Genomic DNA, 15,765 nt, shown 5'->3' on the forward strand with positions numbered 1-15,765 from the left:
AGTTATGGACATATGAAGTCTGAGATGCTATTAGCCATACCAGTAGAGACAGTGATTTAGGTAGCTGGATATGTGAGTCTGGAGTTCAGAGGAGAGGACTGGGCTGGAGATAAAACATTTGAGATTCAGACAACAGTTGGTATTTAAAAACAGGAATCTAAAAGAAGTCACCAAGGGCATGCTTGTAGGTAGAAAAGAGAGGACACACAAGGACAGAGTCCTAGAGTACTGTAACATTTACTCAACAGAGAGATGAGGAGGAAGAGCAGGTTAGAACTAAGAAAGACTGACTCATCAGTTAGGTGCATAGAAAACCAGGAGAACGCAATACCCTAGAATGCAAGTGCCTGGGTGGCTCAGTCAGTTAAGCAGCCGACTCTTGACTTTGGCTCAGGTCAGGATCTCATGGGTTCGGGAGACTGAGCCCCGTGTCAGGCTCTGCACTGACAGCTTGGAGCCTGCTTGGGATTCTTCTCTCTCCCCTTCTCTCTCTATCCCTTCCCTCCTTGTGCTCTCTCTCAAAATAAATAAATAAATAAACCTAAAAAAATGTTTAAAAGACAAAGTTAAGAAGTCAGATTGAATAAGATGAAAGCTGAGAAATCATCATTGGATTTAGTGATGTGATAGACTGGCAGGGGTGAATGCCATATTATAATGTGTTCGAGGAGAATGATGTTAGAACAGTAAATTCACACAATTCATTCAAGAAATTATGCTGAAAGGCCAGGAGAAGAATGGGGTGGTCGTTGGATGGGGAAGTGGAATCTAAAGATTTCTTTTTTAAAGATGAAAGAAGTAATAGCATAAATGCTGACAGGATGGTTGCAGTAGAGGAGGAACTGATGATACAGTAGAGAATAAAGTCCTGGAAGCATTATCCTTGAGGGGGCGACAGCAGGTGGGATATGATATTGAAGTCAGGGGGGGACTGGCCTTAGGCAGGAGAACAGATACAGTTATCTTTAGTAATGGAAGAGAAGGTGCGCACGCACAGATACAGGTAGGTGAATAGATGTCATGGAAGCAGCTTACAGAAACCCCCTTCCAACTGCCTCAATTTCCTCAGAGAAACAGGGAGAAAGTTCATCAACGCAAAGTGTGATGGGGCAAAAGGCATTACAGTATACATTTGAAAAGAAAGGACACAGTATGAAATAGTACTTTATGAAAGTGGGAGAGCAAATAGCCTAAAAAAATATAGTGTGACTGATTACTGGTAAAATCAGTAGGCTGGTTTTTTCCACCCGTTTGACCCCACTGGTGCAGGTAAAGATAGAGAGTAGGTCAAGATTTAGAAATAATCAAGATGGTGGTTAGTCAAATAAGTACAATTAAGGGAGAGACCAGTCGAGAAACTTAGGGAGTGATAATATTGATTGACTATGGAAAAGCAGAGTTTAAGGAGGGAAAGGATGAAGGCAAGCGGGATAAATAGACTTTTGGTCCTGGAGTGAGTGAGCTGGAAAGAGAAAATTGCATTTGGAGTAGGATATTATAAATAAAACTGTAAGTTGAAACTATCATTAAAGTTTAAGAATTACTACAGCATAAAATCAGATCCTTGGGATTATTACCTTTAATAGGAAAGGTTTAACAGAGAAGTAAAATGAGAATCCATGTACCAGATCTAGGAGAATTATAGGTAGATGACAGAATACAGCTAGAAATTATTCATCTTTTCCTATGTAATTTATCAAAAACTATTAGAGAAAACGAATTCCAACATTTTAAAGAAAAGGGTTCGGGTTAAAAAATGCAATGTGACTGATAAAATAATTTTTAAAAAAGATTCAATTATTGGGGCGCCTGGGTGGCGCAGTCGGTTAAGCGTCGGGCTTCAGCCAGGTCACGATCTCACGGTCCGTGAGTTCGAGCCCCGCGTCAGGCTCTGGGCTGATGGCTCAGAGCCTGGAGCCTGTTTCCGATTCTGTGTCTCCCTCTCTCTCTGTCCCTCCCCCGTTCATGCTCTGTCTCCCTCTGTCCCCAAAAATAAAATAAACGTTGGAAAAAAAAAAAAAATTAAAAAAAAAAAAAGATTCAATTATTTTATTATTTTCCACGGTACCCAGCTTGTGCATTTAATTATAGTTCAAAACATATTCACAGGTTCTAAAGTCCCATATTTCTCTGCTTACAGTTACATGTGTAAAGTACCTTAAATGAAAGCTAAGTGACATTCCTACTTTAGTTTATCCCTTGATGTTAGTATTAATAATTTCTGTATTTCCCAAACATATAGAAATCATTACTTTAAAAAAAAGAAAAACACCTTTTACATTTGAAAATTTCAAAACAAACCAATGCCCTAACACATAAATACCCACCTGCATATTCTTTAATTATCTACTTTCAAATCCACCTATAAGACATAACTTTATATTCACTCTGTTGAACAGTTATATACAATTAATATGGCACTTTTCATTTTCAGTAGCCAGAAAAAAATAATTCTTAGTTTTCATCCTGCCATGCAACATTTATCAAAATCTATTAAATTCATAGTAAGCGTGAGTGACAACAGCACTTATTTGCTTTACTCACCTCCTTAATAGCATCTTCATTCGGGAGAATGGAACATAAGCATGTGATATAGGCTTGCTGAAAAGATGACACATTTGAAATTTCCTTAGATTCTGCACACAGTTTTGATAAAGCAGTGGCCTGAGGGATGCAGTTAGATTTCAACAAATGTTTTATTCGCATTTGCAGAAAGGAAGGTCCTTCTTGTGCAATCAATTTATTGACTAGGAGAAAGGAAAAATAAAAGTCTGATAACATACCTCATAACATGTCAAGGTTAAGACGACAGTTTGATATCTTTTGTTGTTGGTTTGTTTTTAGTGAATAAAAATTCGGTTGATATAACTTGGGAAGTATATTCTGATCTCGATACTCATCTAATAGAGCAGATAGCAAGATAAATTAATTTTGCTAATGATTCCCACATTATTTGTAGTTTTATTCTAAACACCAAACCTCTTAATAAAACTACTAACACTTTATTAAAATTAATTATTTGACTTTCTCCTCCCTCACTTTCTAATAAGGATATTAAGGAATATGGATATGAACAACAAGCATAAATGCAAGAAAAAGAAGTAGCCTATGTAATATTAACAACTACCACTCGAACACTTTTATGAGGTACCAAGCTTTAGGCTGAGTGTTTCTATATACCTCTCACTTATTCTTCACACCACCACCAAGGCAAGTATTATTATCCCCAGTTTAAGGTTAGGAAAATTAATATTCAGAGAAATTAGGTAACTTGCCAAGGATTCCAAAGCCAGTGGTGTTCTTTCCTCTAAACCAGGAATTTCTCAAAGTGTGTTCCACCGACCAAAAGACCTGAGAGATAGTCCTAGAAAAAAAAAGGATTCCTTGGTCAAATCTCTGAACAGTCCTGCAATAAAGAAAACTGTTCACTTTTATTTAACCCAATGTCTCCCAAACTGATTTGACCAGAGAACCCTTTTACACATATTATTAGCATAATGTAAAATATATGTTCCTGGTTCAGTACACACTTTGGAAAATGCTGCTCTGGGCAGTACTAAATATTAGGCATCTGAGCACTGATTTTTACAGTGTTCTAGACAATCCCACAACTTACGAACAGCATACACTCAACAAGTGTGTGGCATCGTTACTATTATTTAAAGAATAGAGGTGAGGATATCGTAGGTCAAGACAAGTCATGAGTAAACAAACTGCTTTAGATGTTCCATCTCAAACTTGAAAGTGCCTTCTGAATCACCTGGGGTATCTTAGTAAAATGCAGATTCTAATTCAGTGGGTCTGGGATGGGACCTGAGATTTTGTTTTTCCAACAAGCTTCTCAGATGATACCCATGCTGCTATGTCTACAAGCATGAGATCTATGGAGTGGAAATCACTGTATTAATGATAAACCACTGTGGGGACAGGGATAAACTACTGGCCCAGTCTTTACATCTGAACCAACTGTACAGTTTCTGAAATTCTTTTAAAAAACAAGTAATACCATATATGCACATGACATAAAATTCAAAAACACAAAAGTTTATAAAGTTGTCTCCTTTCTGCCCTAACTCCAGTCCCCCAGTCTCCTTCCCCCCAAAACAATATCTGTTTCCAATTTCTTCCAGAAATATTCTGAGTACAGAGGACCTATTTCTTTTCCCACTAAATATATCATATAGGTCATTCTATATAGGTGGAAGGTGCCTATTTCCTGTGGTAGCTCAAAAAGGTCTAGATTCTAGAGCTCTAACTGCAGATTCTGATTTAGCAGGTGAAGCCTGGGGAGGAAGAGAGGGGGATAGAGAATGTGTGTCTGTGTGTGTTGGTTTTAAATTCCACAGATACTCTAATAATGTAGTCAAGGTCAAAAAGTATGGCTGGAAAACAGATCACTTTCACTTGGATTTTTCCATTTTAGTCCCATAGGCACTAAATTCCACAAAACGAACTCATAATCACATCTCCCTCTCAAATAGCTCCTCATTCCTTACTTCTATTTTCAGTAATGGTATTCTCTCAATCATACAGAAAGTTTAGCATTATCCCTCCTTGCCAATTCCATCCCTCAATTATTATTATATCCTTATTGTATGCTAGCAATTCTTTTTAAAACTCCCCAATCAGGGACACCTGGGTGTCTTGGTCAGTTGAGGATCTGACTCTTGATTTTGGCTCAGGTCATGATCTCCCAGTTCATGGGACTGAGCCCCACATTGGGCTCTGGACTGCTTGGGATTCTCTCTCCCTCTCTCTCTGCCCCTCCCCCACTCATGTTCTCTTGTGTGTAAATAAATAAATAAATAGATCTATATCTATGTATCTATATAGATATAGATATCTGTACAGTTTCTTAAATTCTTTTAAAAAGTTAAGTAATACCATATATGCACATGACATAAAATTCAAAAACACAAAATAATGTTTATAAAGTTATCTCCTTTCTGCCCTAACTCCAGTCCTTCCGCCTTCTTCCCCCCAAAACAGTAACTGATAGATATCTGTATCTCTCTCTCTCTCTCATATATATATATATATATACCTATATATATATATATATATCTCATATAAATATATTAGGGGCACCTGGGTGGCTCAGTCAGTTACGCGTCTGACTTCAGCTCAGGTCATGATCTCACGGTTCATGAGTTCACAGTTCATGGCCCCGCGTCAGGCTCTTTGCTGACAGCTCAGAGCCTGGAGCTTGCTTCAGATTCTGTGTCTCCCTCTCTCTCTCTGCCCCTTCCCCGCTCATGCTTTGTCTCTTTGTCTCAAAAATAATAAACATTCAAAAAAATTAAAATAAATAAGCATTTAAAAAAACCTCCCAATCTAATTCTTTCATATTATTCCCTGCCACATCTGTCACCCCAATATCCTATTCTGCCTATCATCAGATTCTGCTCTGTGTATCTGCCCTATAAGGCTATAAGCATTTTCACAAATCTCACCCTGAAGAGCTATACAACCCACCCTCTTCTAAATTCTTACAGCATTAAAAAAAACAATTCCCACAGTATTTTACTTCCTTCACTGTACTTAACTTTTCTCTTTAACTACAGGAATAAAGGATTACAGTGTCCAGAGATTACTACCTCATGTTTTGGAATCACCAATGTGAGGCTGAATCAGGACTCTGACACATACTAGCTGTGAGACCCCTGGACAATTAACTGACATCTCTGAGCCTCAAGTTTCTTCATCTGTTAAAAAAAATTAGTAATATCCACCTCACAGAGCTGAATGAATCATAGATGAAATACCGTAACACAGATAAGACACTTGGCACAGGGCCAGGCACAGACTAAATGCTCAATACTAGTTGCTATTATCTGTTTCTGTCTTCTCCCTTACTACACCATCAGCAATTTGTGAATACCGTGTCTTGTTAACTTCTGTATTCCCTGCAGCACTAAACACAATGCCTTACATATTAGAGAGGTTTTACAAAACCATATATTTAGCAACTGAGTGGTTATCATGCTTCAATCAAAAACTTTCAATATCTCCTCACCTGTGTTCAAATTCTGCCTCCCAATTTTAACCACGTGGCCTTAGGCATGTGTAATGTCTCACCTGGTTTATGGACTAAATGAAATATGGAAAGCACTAATATGATACTTATCACATAACACACACTCTAAATTATAGAGGTAAAACTAATTTACTCAATGTACCATAGTTAAACCACCATATCGACTTTGAACATACAGACCAATCTTGCATTTTAAAATTCATTTCAGGCGTGCCCAGGTGGTGCAGTCAGTTAAGCATCCAGACTCTTGGTTTTGCCTCAGATCATAATCTCACAGTTCATGAGTTCAAGCACTGCGTCAGGCTCTACGCTGACAACTCAGGGCCTGCTTGGGATTTCTCTCTCCCTCTCTGCCCCTCCCCTGCTCAGGCACTTGCATGTTCTCAAAAAATAAACATTTAAAAAATAAAAAAAAAACAGGGGCGCCTGGGTGGCTCAGGTGGTTAAGCGGCTGACTTTGGCTCAGGTCATGATCTCATGGTTCAGGAATTCAGGCCCTGCATCCGGCTCTGCACTCACAGCACAGAGCCTACTTGGGATTCTCTCTCTCTGTTCCTCCCTCAGTTGTGCTCTCTCTCTCAGGATGGATAAACTTTATAAATAAATAAGCTTTATAGATAAATTCATTTCAAGTTATGTATCTTAACTTTGTTTTTTAAAACGAAATCCATCCATACATTCAATATTTAAAAATGATATAATAAAGTATAGAAATCCCCTTCCTAATTGGGACTCTTTCTGTATTTTTTTGGTCATTTTAGTATAAAATAATTTTTAATCATATATCTTTTCTTCCATCTAGATTCAACAAATGAACCGTTTTGTCATTTCTTTACTTCGCTTTTCTTTTCCTGAACCATTTAAAAGTAAACTGCAAACATCACGATACTTCATCACGTAAAAAATGTTTAACATTTAAGGTCCAATTAAAAACAGCTGTTTTTTTCTTTTTTAACAGGAAAGCCTGTTTTTATTTTTACTGGAAGGCTCAAGTGGCACCTGACAATTCATAAAATGGCTTCCGAGGTAGGGGGCAGAAGGGGCACAAAAAATAAACTGGGGTGGGAAAGAAAAACAACCAGGAGGAGGTATAAGAGCTGGTTCCTTATCAGCCTGATTTGGGAAAGGAGTTGGTGACTCTGAACAAGGATGTGTCCCTTCCTTCAACCTTTGGGAGGGGAGACAGAAAAAAAGGAAAAGACTGTGGCTTTGGCCCTCCTGAGTCTCCTACTGGCATAAGTTATGGGAAAGGGTGGGGGTGGGAGGCTGGGTAGGTGGGTAGGGTACAGGTCAATTGGCAAAACTGGCAGATACCAGATGGTGGCTCTGGGTGTCCTTTGAGTTGTAGTTGGAATCTCTCCATTATGGTAGTGGGGGCTCCCCACTGATGGTAGCTGAGGTCTCCTAGTCTGTAGGTTACCTGGATCCAGGTGGCTGCTGCCATTGCCACTGTGAGGAGGGGTAGTTTTGTGACTCCTTGAGCTCAGGATGGAAACTACTAGTGAGACCTTAGCTGGGCTTGGTCTTGCCATCCCCATCATCTGTGGCAGGCTGCTGGGGTAGCCTGGGGTGGAAAGGCCTTCAGTACCTGGGCTGGAATCTGGGTGGGAGAACCTGCTATTTCCCTGCTGATTATGCCAGGCAGAAGTGCCAACAACTGATACTCATTACATACTTCAGTAATAAACTTTGGGGGGGGGGGGGGGGGGGGGAGAGGTCACAAAATTCAAGAATTCAAGGCAGGAAAAATAAAACCCTGACAGATATTTTTGTAAATCCACAAAAATAAACTGAAAAGCATTTATTGAGTTCCCTGGAGGCTTAAAATGTGTACTTTTATGCTTCTGATGATTACATCATTGAACAGAAGACAATCAACGAGAGGATAATCACTGCTTTCTAATTTCAAATATATGTTAATACCTGGGCTACAAAGGGCAGTGGGGCTATAAAAGAAGCTTTCTTTAATTTCTGTAATGTTTATTTTTGAGCACATGCACGTGTGCACATGAGCAGGGGAGGGGCAGAGAGAGGGAGATAGAGGATCCAGCAGGCTCCATCCACACTGTCAGCGCAGAGGCCGATGTGGGGCTCAAACTCACAAACCGTGAGAGCATGACCTTAACCAAAACTAAGAGTCGTCTGCTTAACTGACTGAGCCACCCAGGCTCCCCTAAAGGAAGCTTTCTAATCTTCTGACCTGAAATTAGAGTCAGGGCCAACTGAGAAAGCAGGCAGACTATATAGGCTGCCCACCATTTACATGCTAGTTCACAGAATAATTCCTTAGACATGTCGCTGTTCTGTGCACAGTCTTACAGATAGTGGGCACTTCATCTTTACTGAATAGATAGGATACCACAAGATGTTAGGTGAACAGTGCTTCTCTCCATTTCTTGATTTTTTTCTATGTGAAAAGAAATTAAGTACTGTTAACTCCTGAGGTGGGGTGATGTATTTGACTCACACATCAAGGGAAAATAAAGTGGGGACATTTAATGCTACTCTAGCCTTCTTCCTGTTGAGCTTAGGCCTGCCTCTAGAGAGTAACAGAATAAGTGCTCTTCTCTGCCCTAGTCAGACTTTATCTGGACTGGGATCTGCCTAATTCTGGGATTCTTCTGAAACTATTTGGCTCTATCCTCTAAGCAATTTATATTAATAAGAAAGGTGATATTTTAGCCTCCATCTGCCTATATCCACAAATGGGATGACATATACTGGGAACCTGAACAGAAAACAATAAAACCAACCTCTTTTCTATTTAACAGCTCTTTCCTTTATTCTTTTCCTCTTTTGTCGATGTGGCTAATAAGCAGGAGAATTAGCAGAGGAAAGGGAACAAGAGAAAACTCTAAGTACCCTCCTTGCCAATCTTCTCACTATACGGAAAACCCAAACAGCATGTCTACAGTAGGCTGTCAAACTTGGTGAATGAATAAGCTAACTAGGATATTTTAAGGCATCAGCATTCAAATGGTCTGTTCAAGACCTAAGTTAAAGATATACCAAAAGTATAAATAAAAACTCTTCTGAAGCTCATTTTTATTCCTGAAACATACTTAACAGAATGTGATCCTTTTAATTTTCTACTAACTTAAAGCAAATGAAATCACAATTGGTCGTGGTACCAAATGAAATAACTTTTTGTGTCTAAAATGCAAATATCAACTCAATTCCATAAATCTTCTGGTCTTAAACTGCCAATTTTGTAAATAAAATTTTCATTCTTTGCATTTCTCTACAAAATGCTAAATTCCAATTATTTCATAAGTTTAAAATAAAAAAGCAACTTTTCCATGGTCCTTAGTTGTAGTAACCAGAGAACAAAACACGAGCAAAGCTCTACCATATACTAAAGACTAGGAAGACGTTAAATGCTAATGGTTAGTTTTTACTATTCAAAGGAGAACAGACTGGGTAGGGATACACAGGTGATATTCACAAAATTTTAAGCCATAAATGAATTCTAATTCTCTTAGATCTAAGTCTTCCTTCAATATAGTCAGTAAAGTTTTATGGCTTACCTTCTTCTGTTTCTACTGGCTGTTGAGACAGAATTTTAAGAAGAACTGGGTTTTTCCACACTCCTTCCTTGGTAACATGAACCAATATTTGTAGGTTATTATTCCCAAATTCCAATAATGCATCATGTGACTCCTAAAACAAAAACACATATCCAGAAAACAGACTAATAAGCAATATAAAATGTATTTTTTGCCTTTTCAGTGTATCTGAATGTCTATGAAAGGAACTTAGATTTCCAAAAGAGAAATAAGCAGGAAAAAAAACCATCCTCAAAGCTCTGTTTATTTATTTATTTTTTTTTTTTAATTTTTTTTTTTTTCAATGTTTTTTATTTATTTTTGGGACAGAGAGAGACAGAGCATGAACGGGGGAGGGGCAGAGAGAGAGGGAGACACAGAATCGGAAACAGGCTCCAGGCTCCGAGCCATCAGCCCAGAGCCTGACGCGGGGCTCGAACTCACGGACCACGAGATCGTGACCTGGCTGAAGTCGGACGCTTAACCGACTGCGCCACCCAGGCGCCCCAAAGCTCTGTTTATTTTTAAAAGTGAAACTAGAGGGGCGCCTGGGTGGCTCAGTCAGTTGAAGTCTGGCTCTTGGTTTCAGCTCAGATCATAATCTCACAGTTGGTGAATTCGAGCCCTGTGTCAGGTTCCTTGCTGACAGTACAGAGCCTGCTTGGAATTCTCTCTCTCTCCCTCCCTCTCTCTGCCCCCACCTTCTCTCTCTCTCAAAATAAACTTAAAAAAAAAAAAAAAAAAAAAAAACTAGGGTATTTTCACTAAGTTAAAGAGCACCTTTAAAATGTTTTCCTACGGGCGCCTGGGTGGCTTGGTTGGTTAAGTGTCTGACTCTTCGTTTCAGCTCAGGTCATGATCTCATGGTTTATGGGTTCAAGCCCCGTGGCGGGCTCTGTGCTGACAGCACAGAGCCTGCTTGAGATTCTCTCTCCTTCTCTTTCCCTCCCATGTTCACATACACTCTCTCTCTCAAAATAAACTTAAAAATAAAATAAAATAAAATGTTTTCCTAAATTCTCCTTAGGTAAAATTATGACCATAATTCAATTTACAACCTCACATTAATAATTTTATTTAAATTTTTTTTTTTAATGTTTATTTATTTTTGAGAGAGAGACAGACAAGCGGGAGCCAGGAAGGGGCAAAGAGAGAGGGAGACACAGAATCTGAAGCAGGCTGAGCTTTCAGCACAGAGCCTGATGCAGGGCTTGAACTCACAAACTATGAGACTCATGAACCATGAGATCATGACCTGAAGTTGGAGGCTTAACAGACTGAGCCACCCAATTGTCCAATTACTAAATTATTTTAAGGCTATTTATATAGCTTTCTTTTAAAGGATTCCACAGTATTCACAAGGCACTTTGATGGCTCAGTTGGTTAAGCGTCAGACTTCAGCTCAGGTCATGATCTCGTGGTTTGTGAATTCGAGCCCCACAATCGGATTCTCTTCTGTCAGCAAACAGCCTGCTTCAGATCCTCTATCTCCCTCTCTTCCTGCCCCTGCCCTGCCTTGCACACTCTCTCTCTCAAAAGTAAACATTAAAAAAAACTTTAATAAACAAAGGATTCCATGGTATTCAAAAGGCAATGTATTCCTTCTAATAGAAATATTAATTTAATGATGCTGATAAATTTTTTTCATTGTTTAAATTCTTCTATCAAAAGACTTTATTTATTATTATTATTTTTAATGTTTATTTATTTTTGAGACAGAGAGAGACAGAGCATGAATGGGGGAGGGGCAGAGAGACAGAATCTGAAGCAGGCTCCAGGCTCTGAGCTGTCAGCACAGAGCCCGAAGTGGGGCTCGAACCCATGGACTGTGAGATCATGACCTGAGCCGAAGTCGGACGCTTAACCGACTGAGCCACCCAGGCGCCCCTATCAAAAGACTTTTTAAATGAAAAGTGGCTCTATATAAAATGTCATGGAAAGTCTAGGTTATCAGCTATCATTCTATCTCCTCGGAAAACAAAATATAATTGCCAATAGTTTGTTCTTTAAAATATTTATGTACACAAAGGGTCAGGAGAAAGGAGTCAGAAATTTAACTTGACATAAATGATTAAGTATATGTCTCCAATGTCCACTATTACTAGTGAGGATTATTGGTTGTTCCCATATTCTGAAATTTTAATGTGTTTGCTCTTATTCATTGTCTCCCTTCATCTCTGCCCCTCCCCTGCTCATTCTCTCCCTCAAAATAAATAAACTTAAAAAAAAAAAAAGTTGCAAAAAACAGGATTGCGGTTTTATTAGAAAATTCATTTTAGGATGTATTTTCATATTCATAGGCAAAAGACGTGGAAGGGTTACACAAGCTGAAAATAGGGAATGAGCATGTTCTATTTGTGGCCTGCTCTGATAACAACTGTTCTCTTACCAAAAGTTTCCTCAAAACCATCTACTGCCTTGTTCAGTTATCACTAAAATAAGAAAACTTCAGGGTTTTACCTTTTAGTGTTCAACAGGGACCACGTCTTACATTTATCTGTACATCTACTACATTTATTTTATTGAACACATATTCAAAAATATATCCTGTATGATAAATACTGGAAAAAGTTACACAGGTGTAGGGGAAAGGCAAATATTTTGTGCAGGCATACAATCTAAGAAAAGAATGAAGAAACAGGACAGTATTCTCTCTGCAAAGGATACTAATGTAAATAATAGTAATAGCCTTAACAAGAATAGGGAGAGTTGCCCTTCTAGACTGTCGTATGCCAGGACAAAACTACTGGCAAGCCTCAAAACACAGCATAACAAAATCAGTGTGTTATGTATGAGAGATGATTTTAGCACCCATATGAATATTTGAGGAATTAGGACCATGTTATAGGGATTAAAACAGGCCAAAGACATGAGAAAAAAAAATCCTCTTTTCCCCAAAAAGAAAAAGATTAACACTGTCATCATTTCATTTTGAGTTACACACCCCAGAAGAAAGAAACTGCCAGATAAAGAAGTGTGTCTGTTAACATCTAAATATTTACTTGTGCCTACATGAAACAGGTCTGGGCTACTACAGAGTTATGTCCTCGAGGAAGCAGTTAGCAAAACAAGCTCTGGATATAAATCTGGGTGTAACTTTGGGTAAGCTAATCAACACTCTCCATGCCTAGTCTTCCTATTTGTAAATGGGGATTCAAATGATCATTACATTATAGGCTTGTAATTTGATTAAAAGACACAAAACACATTAAAAGACACAAAACACACAAAACAATGTAGAGCAGTATTTAGTACATAGTGATAACAAACTATTTTTTTTTAAATAGTTTTTCTGTCTCTGTCAGTAACAGGCAAATTTGCCTCCTGTTACTGGCATTTTACTTGCTTTTCCTCCTATCCTATTACCTCCTCCACAACTCGTTACTTTCTGATGTGCTCACCTTTTACGAAAGTGGATAATCAAGCCAATATGAGAGCCAATGGAGCTCTTCTGCAAACAAAATGCATGAATAGAATCTATGATGACTATTTTGGCTGTTTGAGAGACTTATACTGCTAGACATAATCCCTAATGTTAGAGGGAAATTACTAGATAAGTGTACGAAGAATTATCCAAATACTGCTACCTTATAACCAACCATATACAACTTTACATTTTTAATAGCTTTTTTTCTGTCTAAAACTTTGTTTTTGAATAATGAAAACTTCTATGTTGATTCCTAAGCTATATAATGGCTAACAAAACCAAATGAAAGAATAAAACAATTTTTAACACACCCCCTTCATTTGGAAGGCATCTTTCTCAAAATTTAATGAAATTAATATACAGTATGCTTGTTTTTCTTCCAAGTTTTCAATTTTATTTGCTGGGAGGAATTAACTAAGTGTCTTGGATATCTAAACAGAGAACTTTTTTGAGCCCAAATCAACTCACCTGTAGAGACTCAAGGAAGAGTACCCAGACTTCACATGGCAGTTCACTTTCAGACACTGAAAGCAATAATTCAAAACAACTCCTATAATATAAAATAATGAAGTCAATATACAAAGGTGGTTATAGTAGTTATAAGCATAATCAAATACAGTACAACAGTGATACTGAATATACATTTTACATTTGTTTAGATTATTTGAAATTTGTTTCTTACTCTTCAAAATTTTCTTCAACACTGTTATATTGGCTTTTCAACTTTAAAAAAGAGAATAAAAACCAGGCATCTTTATAATTACATTGTGGCTTTAGAAGTCGCTAATAATATATTCCTTTTAGAAACCATATTGCAAACAGTTTTATTTAGTTTTACTAGGGTGTGGGGAGGGCACACAAATAGGAACCATTCTGATTCCTGAAGACAAAAATAGGAGCAAAATATTGCCAATGCAGCTGATAAAGAGATAAATATTGTAACTGTCATCTATATAGATTCTTGTCACTTGCAGAGGAAGCAGAAATATTGACAAGGCCAATTCTTTGTCTTTAACAAATCAAGACTACCCAGACTAGAATCCTCCCAAACAATCTGTAAGCTAAACCAATCTAAAAACTGAATAGTTGTACCTTTTCAATTTGCAGATGAAAATTACATTAAAGGTGTAATTTTATCTGTTACTACAACAGCCAAATATTAAAACAACAGCTAAATTATCATGGACTCAGGGTAGTAATCTTATACTATATCCTGATATTGTCTGCTAATAAAATTATTCTTAGTTCAAATAATGTAATTGAATTGTAGAATTTCAGAGTATTTCTCCACAAAGTGATCCTCAAAGACCACTACAGTTTCCAGATACTGTCACTTAAATTGATCTATACCTAAGAACAGAGAGAAAATGTATTATTCTTGGATGCTAAGCCTGAGTAGAAGAGACTCTGGAGGCATTTAAAGATTACGTTGTTTGGCTGGAGCTTTGCTTGCACTTTATTTCCTGGGAACCAGAGTATGAAGGCTCAGAGCAAAGGAAATTTCATTCAAAGGTATGGCTTTAATGGTGCTCTGAATAATGTGATTTCATAGTAAAGAAAAGTCAAGCAAACATTACAACCAGAAGTACTCAATTTAACAGTGACTCAAGTACTTAAACTTACAGTACTAATCTGCCAAGCACTAACAGGACATCTTCACATTCAGTAGTTAAATATGGGCGTGCACTGGCAAAGCTTTGGATGGCAAGTCGATATACCTCCAGAAGATACACCATATGTTCTGAGGCATTCTTGTTGCTTGCGTACTGCAATAAGGTCTAAAAAATAAAATTAGAGTATTAATTATTTAAGAAATAAAAACAATGAAACAAAGAGACTGTCTTTGTTCTCAAATACTGTCACTCCCCTTTTTTCTAACAAATGCACACACCTTTTATTTGCCTTTTTAGCCTCTCATTTGTTTACAGGATTCTATTCTCTCTCTTTTTTTTTAATGTTTGCTTACTTACTCTGAGAGAAACAGAGCATGAGCAAGGAAGGGGCAGACAGAAAGGGAGAAAGAGAATCCCAAACAGGCTCCGCACTGTCAACAAAGTGCATGATGCAGGGCTCGATCCCATGAACTGTGAGGTCATGACCTGAGCTAAAATCAAGAGTTGGATGTTCAACTGACTGAGCCACCCAGGCACCCCGAGAAGACTCTATTTTCATCATTTAATGAATTGTTTTTGCTGAATTAAAGAAAAGCCAGAACTGCTCTTTTGACATGAGAATAAATCTAAAGGTAGAGCCATAAAATCTCTATAGTTGTTCTCACTAGAAGTCTGGAGTTATGATCTCTGAGATTCAATAATGAGTTTCATTAATAGATTAAATTGAGCACCAGCCAGTAGTAAGCACTGGGTATATGAGAATAGGACTATGGTTCCTGCCTTCTACAAGAAGACATTTTATTCCTGAGTATGGCCCTCAGCTCTATAGCTCTATAAAATCCATTTTTCTCTGCACACATAGAACTGATTAGGCTTAATTTACACCAACCAATTTATGAAAGAATGATGTTATATTTTTATTTTCAATGAAGTTTATTTTTTAAAAATTCACATATAGGCCAAATGCCGATTTATTTGTTTATAATAGGAGACAGTCATATTACCACCCAGAGTAATACCTTACCCATAGCGTGGTTACCTAAGAGGGTGTATCTGGTGAGTATGAAATCTAAAACAAAGGAAAATGGAACTACAATCAAGCCTAATAAATTACATGTGTCCAACACTAAGAATTTGTTAAAA

The 15,765-nt window shown here is 37.8% G+C and overlaps 1 protein-coding gene across 1 annotated transcript in view; it reads right to left on the minus strand.

Annotated features, from left to right (window-relative positions):
* Positions 1-15,765, minus strand: part of RLF (RLF zinc finger) — an 85,345-nt gene that overhangs the window by 37,660 nt on the left and 31,920 nt on the right. The window contains exons 2-5 of the mRNA XM_049618684.1: positions 14,633-14,787; positions 13,478-13,559; positions 9,565-9,697; positions 2,545-2,747 (exon numbers count right to left, since the gene is read on the minus strand). Of these exons, the coding sequence (XP_049474641.1) occupies positions 2,545-2,747; positions 9,565-9,697; positions 13,478-13,559; positions 14,633-14,787 (573 nt within the window). The remainder of the gene's footprint in view (positions 1-2,544; positions 2,748-9,564; positions 9,698-13,477; positions 13,560-14,632; positions 14,788-15,765) is intronic.

The sequence above is a fragment of the Panthera uncia genome (genome assembly GCF_023721935.1).
Source record: "Panthera uncia isolate 11264 chromosome C1 unlocalized genomic scaffold, Puncia_PCG_1.0 HiC_scaffold_4, whole genome shotgun sequence".
NCBI classification, from domain to species: Eukaryota; Metazoa; Chordata; class Mammalia; order Carnivora; family Felidae; genus Panthera; species Panthera uncia.